The following is a 13,110-nucleotide window of genomic DNA, read 5'->3' on the forward strand; positions in this document are numbered from 1 at the left end:
TTTCTGGGGTCATTTGACCCCAGTACTCTTTCCTGCCATGGCAGGGGGGTCGGACTAGATGATCTACTCAGGTCCCTTCCAACCCTAGAAAGTATGAAACTATATTTATCTTGGAGTCGACAATGACTTTGCAATCTCTTCCACTGTTGTGTTGCTGAGAAGGTCATCCCCAAGCTTATAGGTGTGCTGGTGTTTCCCTCTCCCTAGGAGCAGCACCTTGCACTTGTCCTTGTTGAACTGCATCCTATTGTTCTCTGCCCACTTCTCTAACCTGTCCAGGTCCACCTGGATTTGGTTTCTTCCCATAAGTGTGTTTACCTTGTCCCATAGTTTTGTGTCATCTGCAAATTTGGATAGAATGCTTCCACGCCCTCATCCAGGTTGCTGATGAAGAAATTAAATAGCACTGGCCCAAGGACCAGGCCTTGGGCGACCCCACTGCCCACGTCTTTCCAGATTGATACCGGCTTGTCCACCACCACACTCTGGGTACGATTCTTAAGCCAATTTGCCACCCACATGATTGTGTAATAGTCTATGGCACAGCTGTTCAATTTGTTTATGAGACTAGTATGTTAGTATTAGTATGTGATCATGTAATTAAAGACTGTATCACTGTGGTCCCCTCTACACATGCAGGTAAAAGTATGATGGGATCTAATGCACGACCTACACAATTGCACTTTCTGCCATACCACACATGCTGTTAAATGGGAGTTCCTGTCATACAAGAGAACTAATTAGATTAAACACAGGTAGATCATACTATCTTTTATATTCCTCAGATTAAAGTACTTTGTAAAATTAAATAAAAGAATATTTAGTTATGTTGCTCTGACTCATCTTCTGTTTACCCCAAATGTGACTGTGCAAATTAATCCTATTTAATGACAAGGTAAGACTGAAGCAACAGGAGGACATAACAATATAGGCACTGAGGGCACTGACAGATGTGCAGGTCCCCGCTAGCTCTAACTCATGGCATTTTGCATAAAATGCCATAACTTAGAATGACTCTCCCAACCCAATAGATATTCACCTGTTGAGTCGGGAATGGAGCCTGCCTGCCTGCCCGCCTGCCCTGTGATTTGGTTGGGCTTTTGCAGCGCCCCCCCTCCCCAATCTGTTTCTGTCTGCAGGAAGGGAGGGGGAGGGGAAGCGGAAGCTGTGTGTGGGAGTTCGCCTGGGCTGAACTGAAAGAGGGAAGTGAGGAGTGGGGACCATGTGGCAGGGGGGCTTCAATCTGGCACCCCACTCTAGCTGAGGCTGGACAAACCCTAGCCTGTATCTTCCTCTCCCCCTCCCTTCTCTCTCCTCTCTTCCTCCAGACAGCACCAGGGCTGGAGATGGGTTGCATCAGCCCAGCCCCAACTGTACTCAAAAACTGACCCTAGGGAACAGAAGAGCACTTTGGAGCACCTTCATCTGATTCCTCATTATTTGAGGGTTCATTTGCTGCATGATTGACCACTTTTAAAGCACTCTGCAGCCATGTATTTCTGTCATGGCACAGCTGTAGAGTGCTTTCAGGGGGGCAATTGCACGACAAATGTCACTTCTGTCAGCACCTTGAGTGAGAAAGTAATAGAAATTTAAGGCAAAGATAAGTGTATAAGGTTGCTAGAGTGAGTATTACTATCTGAAAGGATTGTTCTGCCTGAACTACAGTTTGCCTGCTGCCTTTTAGAAGTGAGATTTAAGAGGGAGTTTAAAGCAATGATTCTCAAAAGGTGTGCTGTTAGGGACAGAAATGTGCCACGAGATCCATCTGTGTGAGGATGTAAATGCTCTTCTTCCCTGTCAGCCACTTTGTGCCTGCGCCAGCTATTCCATCAGTGCCTGCAGGTGCTCCTCTGGGGACTGCCACTGCTGCTGCTGCCTTCCCCAGCCCTTCTACACCCCCAAGCAACTGCTGTCCTGGCCCTCCCCCCACACTCTTCCAGCAGCGGGCTCCAGGGGTGGTCACTCTCGTGTGAGACCTTGCCAGAGCAGGGACTGACCTTATCCCTGAAGTAGGGATCGGGGGTTGGAAGGGAACGAAGAGTGGAAAGAGCACTGCACAGGTACCCCAGCCACCCATAAATGGCACCAGCTAGATAGTGATTCTCAACTTTTTTAGCCTCAAGGTTCCCTCTGTATCTTTTCTGAATTTAGATCTGTCTCTGTGATTTTCAGAAAGGATCCTTCAAAATTCAGAAAAGTTATGCATTTCTTTTTTTTAACAGTATGCCCCAGCCCTGGTATAATTTATTCTGGCAAGGAAGTGGAATATGTTACATGTCTTGGGGGGAAAAAATACACATACACACACCCTTTTTTGGGTGTAAGAGTGAAGAGTTCCAACAACTTCAATCCAGAAAAAAGTGCGCCTTAGGTATCAGAAGTTTGAAAAACACTGTTTTAAAGGGGGGGGGGGGATAAATGCGTGAGCTGAGTCTGTCATGTCAGCAAAGCAGCTGGTAATGCCTCCATACCAGTTTGACCCATTTCTTAGTACTCCAGGATGTTTTACATCTGTATTTGTTCTTTGTATCACTGAACTGCCTCACTGATTTCACAGGGGATAAAATACAGTTTGCCACTGCATACCATTTTATGAGGGTGGATGCAGACATGGAATGGGCAGAGACTCTGTTTGTCCTTCACTTTTGGACCACACTGAGAGAGAGTAAACCAGCAGAGAGTAAACTGGTACAGGTATAGGGCTGGCAAAGATTTCTTATATCTTGTCTTGTCCTCTCTGTTCCCTGAAGAAGGAACCTTTATTATACCAGATTGTGACTCTGGCATAATAAAGAGTAAAGAAAAATATTAGGTAACTTTAACTGTGAGCTGTGCTAATAGCTCTTATTATAATCAATGTGTAATTAATACATACTATTAATAAGCAAAATAAGCAGGTTTTTATTTTTTTTAAACATTCCGTCTCTCCAGAGGACATTATTCCTTTCCTAGCAGGACTTTTGAGGCTTTGCACCTTTCAGCCAGCTTGCATATGTGGTTTCTTAGTGTAAGAATCAGATTGTTTTTGTAGAACTAATATTTAGCATGTCCATTGAATTAATGTCTTACTCTCTTTCCTACTAAAAAAATTATACTTAAATATGAAAACAGATTAGTAGGGACTCTAGAGCTGCTATCTAGTCTTTAGGGAAAAGCAAGAGTTGTCTGAAGCCGTGATGTGGTAATGATGTTTCTCTCTAGTTACTTGTAGAACATACTGAAGTGCCCCACTTTAGTCCTTGAGATCCGAATTTAATCTAGTACACAGATTTTCTGCCCTCTGTGAAACTGAGAGGAAATGCTTCCTCCTCTCCCCCTCAACTTTTATTCAGCTAAGTTAATTAACTGAATTTTGGCAAGCAGATTGTCCTCTGTATATGTATTGATGGTCCTTTCCTTAGTGTCCTTTTATGTTTCAAAGACGTTTACAGTTGCTGCCTGAATATTCTGAGCAGCAGCTCCTTCCTGGTCAGGCTGGGTGGGGAAAGCAACACCCCAGTACACTGTGGCATACTATTAGCAGATGTTTAATGAGCCTGATGCCCAAAGTGACTTTAACATTTTAGCCAATATAAGTTTCCTTTCCCTAATGAACTGAAGAATCCTGTCTTCCATTAGGATATTGTCTGCCAAACTCTTGTTTTTTGTGATAGTTCTGCTCATGACTACCAATACAAGGGTAGGATTTTTTCACAGTGATAAAAGCATGATTTTTCAGTTTTCCCTGTCTCAAAATTGGGCACATGCAGACATTTGCCCAAAAATAAATTTAGCCTCTAAATTAATTTAGCCTCTGGTAGAGACAACATGGAAAATTTTGGACCAAAATTTGAAAGTTTCAGCAGATGTAGAAAGAAAGATTGATGGTGGAAATTATTTACACACTTACCTACATTCAATACCAGCCAGTGTCTCCTACCATTGTTTTTACATAACTGCAGTTAAAATAATATTTACTCTCTCTGTTTGTAAAGGTCTTAGAATGCTTTATAACAATTTTTTTTTTTTACATAGAGAAATCAAGGAAGAGTTTAGATACAGTTTCCTAGAAGTTTGTTTAGTATCTTCTATGCTGGTTTGTTACAAAAATAGCATTTTCAAATATGCAGAATAAGGAAATAGGGACAACAGCGTGCTTTGTTGTTGGACTTCCATTCATAATGTCCATCACAGGCACATTCCAGGCATCACAGTGCTGGCTGTGATTTATGTTCTTGCTCATCACCCTCCTCCAGCTTTATTCTTTGACATTTTGGGATTAATGGCTACAACAGTGACATTTCCATTAGCACTCAGGGTGTGCAGATAATTCACAAATGGCGGGTAGCTTCCTACTGTATTTGATAAATGGATTCAGTGTCCTACTGACAGAGGAAGCAGAGTGTATACTCTTGAATTAAAAAGCTTTTGTGTATAATGAAGGAAGTTATGTACCTCTAAATAGACATTTTACAATTTTAAATTCTTAGAAATTTTCTAGGTATTTAATACTTATTTTTATGTTGTTGTTTTAGTTCTTCAAATATATGAGTAGTCTGCTATAGACAGAAAAGTAAATACAAACAAATAGGTTTTTACAAAAAGTTGCATTAAGTTCCTTGGAAACAGATCTTGTTAGTCACAGAAACAGGCAAAGGGATGAGTTGTTCTCATGGGAATGAATGAAGGGGTCTTGTGGAGTACTCTAAAATTTCACTTGATCCTTGCTAGAGAACAGGCAGAGCAGGTCATGTAGTCAACCCTAAGATGATTTTCGCTGCTAGAAAAGGAAAGGAAAGGTGCTAGGCCTCCCTATTTCCAGAGATAAGTATGTGCAAGGCTGGCCTTACCAGTGGGTGACGACCCACGGTGCCACTGTCAGGGGGGTCACCACACACACCCCAGCAGCAACAGCACTTCCCCCCCCTACCTCCAGCTGCTCCTTGGGCATGTGTAGGCAGTGTGGTGTCTGTTCCAGTCTACCACATACTTAAACTCAAAGAAAGGGTGCCAAAATACAAGTCTGCCCAAGGCACCATTTTCCCTAAGGCTGGCCCTCAGTATGTGAGACAGGAAAGGAATGTTAAAACATCCTTGTTGTGACTCCAGGAAAGAATTTTTGAGAGTACTTCCCAAATTACAAAAGTTTGGGCTTTCATTCAAGGGGTGGGGAAATATTTCAAGGTTTTCCTATTGGAAATGAACTAGTTTCTCCATGCCCTATGTGGTACTATACATCTTCTATATTTTATGTTATTTTGTACCTATGGTAATTCACGTGAGCAGTTAATGTAAATGGTAATATAGCTAATATGAATGGGTTAGTTTTAGGGTTTATTCAAAATATTTTTTGGATCATTATTATATTGGGGCAGTGACCTGTAGCTTGAAAGCCATAGAGAGAGCCTCCTTCTTGCTCAAGAATATCATACTTTGATGCATTAGAGGAAAGCAAGATGGTAGTAATGTGGTGAAGATAAAATTAAAATCAAATCTTCTGGGTGTCTCCCTGAAGAAAGCAGTGCAGTGGATAAGCAGGGCAGGGGTTTATTTAGGGTAGGGAGATTGTTATGGTGGGGAGTGCATTTCCTGATGGAGAATCATTAGACTATGGAAGACACTTTAGATAAGTGTCTAAGATTTTGGATTATTCAAGCTACAGGTTTTTTTTATGTCTGCTTATCACCAATAATATTCATTGTATGTATATTTACTTTAAATACTAGCTAATGGCAAAGGATATTTTAGTAATTTATGCTTTTAAATATTTTTACTTATGTTTAACGCCCAAGAGGCAAATTGTTCTTTGAAACTATATACTACAATTATATTTAGATTTATATTACTAGAAATCCTTTATGTATATGTATTAAAACAGCATTTGCTAGCTATGTATGATATTTAGGACTTAATTTTACAACTAATTTTATTTGATGTTTTATTGATTATACTGTGGCTCACATTTTCATTTAAGTGCAAGTTAGTTAATCTTTCTAAATAATTAGAAGTAGAAAATCCTTACATAAAAATAACTTTAATTTCTTTTCTAATGTATGGAAAGAATGGATTATAAATAGAGAGAGAGTTGTGGCACAGGTATGCAGTACTACTGATAGAGAATTGTCTTATAAAGAATTCTTTCTGTTCTTCACAGGAAGTAACTAATGCATAATATATAGTTGTCTTAAATATTTAAATGGTCAAGTATTTTTATTGACACAAGAATTTATATTGGAAAGTGACAGTTTTAATGTAAAAAAATCATGTTTTAGGGGTCTAACATCTGAAAATATGTAAGTTTTTCACCCATCTCTGTTAAGAATCCCCATGTATTTTGCCTCTGCAGCAGAAGAGCTATTCACAGGCAAATTTACCTTGCCTTGAGACTTTCCCTCAGAATACAAACAGATTTTGTGGTTGCCACAATTGTTAAAGCCCAGGATCTGCGCAGTAAGGGGGATGTAGAGCTTTAACTTAAAACACAGTGCAGTTTTGAATATGTTGACATCCAGGATTTTTTAATGAAATACTAACCGACTTAGAAATAATGGTGACTTTAAAGTTACAAACAATTTTGCTGTGATCTGTTTTTAAAAAAATAGAGAGGTAAATCCTGAAGCAGGATTAAATGGCAGTAAGAGATGGGGTTTAGCAGGCCTCCTAGCCCATCCGTACATTTGCCTGACTGACCCTGAGGCCAGTCTGACCTAGTATGGAAGGGATTTTCACCCAGTCCATAAAAGAGGGTTTTAGAACTGTTGAAACTGCTTGGAGGATCAGGACATTAATGCAAGCAGGACCCATTATGTCTTCCAAAACAGTTCTATAGAGAGCTTCCTCTTTTTCTGCCTATTGTGCTTGTGTAAAGCTGTCTGGATATGAGGGGGAAGTCATGGATTCTGCATGAAGAGTGGGGGCAGGGGTGTGGTAGTCACTTCAGTGTTAGGTTGCTGCCTCAGAAAAGGCCTCCCACCCACCTCAGGGTGTATTTGAACAGCTGGAGAGTCCAGCAGTGCTACTAAGTGGCTAACGGCTCTGTGATGCTACCATGATTTGCACTAAGATTTAGCCTCAAATCTGCCTATTCTGAGTTTAACATAAATTTACAGCTTCACTAGCTACACTGTGCTCAATTAACTTTTGACCTTCTGAACCCACCTAAATTTCAGTTTATTTCACTTAGTTGTAAACCGAGCATGTGTGTTCTCCAAGTAAATAATGAATTTTGAGTCACATACATTGAAACAGTCATGGATATGATCCCATGGTTACATAGGATACTTAGAAATCATAAATAGATATGATATTTTTTTAATAAAATATAGACCTGCATTTTAACTCTCGAAATGCAGAAAATTACTTTCCCTATATAGAGTTACAGAGATCTTAAATTCCATTATAACAGATATGTTCTTTGTCCTAAGTTATCCAAACAATTGTTTTAATGTATATTTAATATTTATCAAATCAGTAAACAAACAAATATATTTTGTATACAAAAGTTAGTGAAAAGAAGAAAAAGTTTTCAAAACAGAAAAAGGCAGAGTTCAGGCCTCCTTTAATTGCGTGATCACTATTTTTCTTTTAGTCCTAAGCTTCTTGAAGTGCAAGAGCTGGTTTTTGACTGATGTACATTTGTTTAATGAATGAAGCAGAGGTCTGGTATATTGTGTATACTTACTCTCCAGGAGCTTATTCTTTGTATGCCTAAAAATAGAATTTGTATTCCTTTTACATATACATGAGTATATAGTGCCAATAGAATCCTGGGAAATTTATTTGCAAAAACAGTTTCCATGTATAAAATATATTTTCTATCTTCATTTAACACAGCCAATTTTTTAACAGAACCCCATAATACATATAAGCAACTTATTTTTCTGCCAGATTTCAAGTTTCTATTCCAAACAGCTGAGGAATTTTAGGAGTTTTTATTTCTTTTTTCAAAGCAGCATGTTTATATGATGACAAATCTTTGTATTTTTCACTCTGCACATACTGTCAAATGGTTAAATTATTTTTTTCCAAGCTTAAAGAAATCACTCTCAGGCTGAAACCAAATCAATATTTTAATCTGAAATAAAAAAGTAAGACAAAGCATCCAGAATGATCCTTTTACAATAGATGCATTGGTAATGTTAACACAGGTTGTTAAATTAAGTCCATTTAAATTTATGTGCAGCATTATATAACATTTAAGTATCTTCATTAAATTGTTACAGAAGTTTAATGTAAACCTAAAATAAAATAATTTATTTGTCTGATTCTTACTGCAAGTAGAGTATTAGGATGGGCTGTTTTGGCCTTCAGTTCATAAAGTTGTAATAACAAAACTAACAGCATCTTAGTCATCCATCAAGAATATTTGCTTTTACCATCTGAGGTAATACACTATTATAGTAAGTTACTATATTACTTTATATAATGAAATTGGGAGTGAAGAACGTGGAAGCTCATGCAGAAAGTAATACTTTATTTTAATATTGAATGCTTCTTGCTGGGTGTCTTCTTTATTTTGCTACTTTGGCAATTTGTACTTTACAATTGTGGTATTTAATTACAGTAGAATATATTCATGAGGATATCCCTTGATGGGCTACAGAAAGTGTGTAGATTCTTGTTCTGTGGCAAGTTGATCTATTCTACCACAGAAAGTGAAACCAGCTAAACAAAATCTTTCCATTTGATGCTAATGCACACTTTCCAGTTCTCTATCAGTTCAATTGCTGCTGTATCTCTTGTCATTCTTCTGCCCTGTGGGGCCAGAAGCTTGACCTGTAAGCAGTAAGGGGGGTGGCGAGTGGGACGACCGCCTTGGGTCCTGAAGCAAAGGGGCGTCAACAGGTGCTACCCAGTTGGGTGGGCCACAGGACAGAACCACAAGTGGCTCATTTGATGGGGCACAGAGATATGGGGAGGGCAGTTGGGCAGTTCCTGCCACTGCATACACTACTGGGTAAGTTGGGGGGGGGGGGCATATGCACCCCCCCCCAGATCTTTGTGCAGGGTGAGGGTGGGCTGTATGCTCAGATTGGAAGTGTCCTGTGAAGCTAGAAGGGGCAAACTGTCTGTTCATGGTACAGAAAACAAGAAGTTATATGGAATCATATTTTTGCCACTTCTTTCAGGAACAGTGCTGAGGGCTTCCTGTTCCACCTTCAGTAACTTGGGGATCTCCCCTATCGTTGAGGATTTAGAGAGTCTTTCATCCTTACCATAGTTATATCTTTTACAGCCCTGCATGTGTGTAAGTGCATATATAATCTCCTGGTTGTGGGGTCACATTAAATGATCTCTACTGTGGAGCTGCCAACCACTGTGAAGCAAATGTCTTAATTTCCCAGTCCATTTATTTGATTTCTGAAGTGTTCTCTCTGGTGAATTGCTGAAGCACTTTCTAGTCTAAGATGATATTCTCATGAGTATAAACACCATTGCTGATAACCACTCAGGCCTAAATTGCAGTCCCAGCCCTTGGGAAAATGGCAGTCCCCGGCAGTCATGGAAGGTAGTAATGGGTTACAGCAGGGGTGCTCAACATCCAGCCTCGGGGCTACTTCCAGTCCCCTATGCCATGTCATCAACCCTGTGAGGCTGCCCATGGGTCTGAAAATATGTTGGTAATTGTTCCTCTGCTGCTAGTTTTCTGGATTCAGGAGGAGTTGTGGTATGAGAGCCCAATCCCAGTGTGGGGCCAGGTGAAAGTGGCATCAGGCCCCAGGACCTAGCCAGGCACACAGCTTCAGGTGAGGACGGCACAGTTCCTGCACGTGGGGCCTTAAAGGGATGGTACCAAGCCCAGAGCCTGATCCTAGCACTAAGGGCTAAGCTGGGGCAATGTGGGCTTGAACACAGCACATGGGGGCCCAGGGCCTTATTCTAGCATGCACAGACAGCACTGGGCCCCAGGGCCTGATCCTGGTGCATGGGGCTGGCCAAAGGCAGCGTGGGGTCTGATCTTGGTGTGTGGGGTTTGATCCAGTCCACAGACAAGCCCCTTGTAATTCTTCTGCCCTGTAGGGCCAGAAGCTTGAGCACCACTGGTTTATGGCCTTTTTTTAGGGAGGTAGTGAATGATTTCATATCCTGGCAGTTCCCAGTGCTTGTACAAGTCAACCATTGTGCAGGCAGCATTGTTTTATACATTTTTTAAAGTATTTCAATTAAGGAAATTCTTTTTTCTTTAAAACCTCATGTTAAGCGTGTCTTGTCTGTCTGAGGTAATGAACTGATGTACGTTTTAGCTGGCAGGGGAGCTGCTATTTGCTTAAGCTGTTTCATGGTAACTGTTAAATCTGTATGATCTTGTAGTGATACAGCCTACATAAACTGGCCTGACTTTGACCCTGAATGGAACAGGAGTAAGGTTAGAGCTGTTTTACTATACTTGTATTGCTACAGAGCATGCAGAGATAAGAATGAGGAAAGGAGACCTAAACAGTGTTGCATGGATAAAAAAAAAAAAAAGTATGGCCACGTTTGCTTAGCTTTATTATTGTTTATTCGGTTGCTTGAGCAGCTCCAGTATAGCAGTGCCAGATGCAGAAAGTTGAAATGTTGGTGGGAAGATAATGTCAACATGTGCCCTTATGTGATTGGACAGAAAGTTATAAATGACAATTATACTGGTTCTTTTGAAATCTGCTTTGTGCTTGCATGCTGGATTTTGTGGTGGGACTTGTTTCAGTCTGCTTTCATTTGGTTCTGTGCACATGTACAAAAGAAAGTTCATGGATTATTCTGTGAAGTTATTTTGGGATAGAGGACTACTACCTCCATCTGCACAATAAGCATGTGCAAGAATGTAGTCCTATTTCTCCCCATACAGTATAGTAACGGTCTGAAATGAAGCAGGGGACTTTAACTGAACATACTGAGCAGTGCAGTTCATTCTGCTGCCACATAGCAAAGATATGAACAGGGTGAAACATTAATTTTTTTCACTTTTCCAGTTTAAAAATATGTTTACTTCTGTAAATAAAAACAGTAGTACAAACTATGTACAAGGTTACAAAAAGGGCACTCACTCAGAAGCCAGGAAGTGACCATGTTAAGGTACACAAATAAATATATATATATAGTGACATGATAGCTTTCTATTATTTATTTTATGTTTATTGTGCTTGTTTGTTTTAGGTTTGTTTGGGTTTTTTTTAACCCTTTATATGATTGGTGAGTCCCAACTTCTAGCCTGTATTTGTAGTTTCTTTTTTAAAAAAAGTTTTACCCACAGCTGCTTCAGTTGCTGGGTCCCCTCTCGGTACCTAAATGAAGCCAAGAGGCCCACAGTGTAGCTGTAATTCTCTCATTCTCCTTGTCACTGTGAGAAGGTCAGTCTGGTCCCTGCCAGTACTGAGCTCAAGAAGGTGGCTCATGTGTGACCCAGGCACAAGAAAGTGTCTCATATATGACCCACGTCCTGATGGTCTGGGACAATGATGATGCCACCTCATCATTACCTAAGCCAATTACTCATTTATTCCTTTTTTCCCATACTCTCCACATCCAAATATCAGTCTCTCTTTGAACAACACACCACATGGTGCAGATGCTTTGGGGCACTTTGGCTACAAAAGACTTCCTCTGTTTTCTGCCCCTATGCAACTCAGGGGATGACTTACTGGGTTCTTGTGTTCTGCAAGCCCTAGTTACATAAAAGAATGAAGAAAGGATCAGCTGGTCCCTTGGTGATAGTGGCTGCTGGTGCCTTAACCTGAAGCCATCTTAAATGGCCATTCCTGGAGGGGAAATCTTTTGAAGGCAATGCCCCATCTGGTGCTCTTGAAGAAAGGAAGGAACTGCTGGGACATTGTGCTTACAAGCCACCATAACAAGGGGAAGTAGTGTTTAGATAGCAGCTATCTTTGGGGCACTGCTGGTAGTGGCTGCAGCTTACTTCTCCCTGTAGGGTTTGGCTTCTTTGCTGGGACAGCTGTAATTAGCTTATGTCATTCAACCTGAATTCCCATGATTATGGGTTCATTTGTGGATTAATTCTTAAATTATTTTCTAAAGTTTTTACTACAGTCATTTATCAGACAGCTTAAATCTGTAAAATGAGTTGTGCATATTTTCTGCTTTCTTTTCTAGGTCTACTAACTTTATTTTAAATGGTAATAAAAATAACCATTCACAAAATTCATAACATCTGGGTCATGGAAAGCTACAGTCATAAAATCTGGTTGATTTTAAAATAACTAACAAATGTCAGTAGTTGCATAGCTTACTGCAATAATGCAGCTAGCTCTTATAATATATGTGCTACTGTTTTTTGCATTTTGAACATACTTCAGCCTTCCAATTTTGACAACCTGTTTTGGCCTTTTTAAAGAGCAGAATTCCATTATCAATAAGCTTGTTAAAAGGCATGAACAGACATTCCAGCTCTTCTCTGATTGTGGCACTTAGAATTTTCCACCTGTTGTCTGAACATTAAGCTAACTCCCACCTAAGTGTCTGTCTTTTATTACTGTTTGGCTAGAGGTGGGATTTTTATAGAGCAGATGCTACAACAAAAGCAGATGTTTAAAAATACGTTGACAGCCATGGAATTGGTATAGTTTCAAAATACTTCTGTAATCATTCACCTCAGGACAAAAATGTAAAGTCGTCAGCAAACATGATTGCAGCATTATTACTGTTTTAGAACTATAGGTGGAATAAACCTTCTAAATGGGGTGTACTTAAAGATTATAGGACTTTAAATGATAGCAAAGGTTTTGATCAATACAAAATAAAAGTTATAATCTCTTTATTTCTGTCAAAATCGTTAAATTTTTATCCTTATCAGTAACTCACATTTGTAATTAACAGTTGAATTGCTGTTAATTTTTTTAAAATATATTCTGCATCCATAATGTTTCTAACCTTTACTTACAGTGTTCGCTAGCTCTGAGCCTGTGCCAGGATTCCAGGGAGACACCCTGCAGTTAGCTTTCATCGACCTCAGACAAGTAAGACTTTTCTTGTTTTTCTTATCCTACTAATTTCCCCTTTTGGTCAACACCAGCGTTGTTAAATTCAAGGACCTTTCATGTTTATAGAAGTCTTGGTAGTTTAATTTTGAAAACCAGCAGTTATTCAGAGTGGTGGGATTAGTGACACTCTTCCCTATGAGTTAGTATCAAA

General features: G+C 39.8%; 1 protein-coding gene across 2 annotated transcripts in view; it reads left to right on the forward strand.

Moving 5' to 3' along the window:
• The window catches only part of EXOC6 (exocyst complex component 6), a 167,803-nt gene that overhangs the window by 122,823 nt on the left and 31,870 nt on the right, over window positions 1–13,110 (forward strand). For both annotated transcript variants that reach the window (XM_019555845.1, XM_019555844.1), the window contains one exon: window positions 12,862–12,935. In XM_019555845.1, coding sequence (XP_019411390.1) covers window positions 12,862–12,935 — 74 coding nt within the window. The remainder of the gene's footprint in view (window positions 1–12,861; window positions 12,936–13,110) is intronic.

Source organism: Crocodylus porosus, unplaced genomic scaffold (genome assembly GCF_001723895.1).
Source record: "Crocodylus porosus isolate Cpor-Errol unplaced genomic scaffold, CroPor_comp1, whole genome shotgun sequence".
In the NCBI taxonomy this organism is placed as follows: domain Eukaryota; kingdom Metazoa; phylum Chordata; order Crocodylia; family Crocodylidae; genus Crocodylus; species Crocodylus porosus.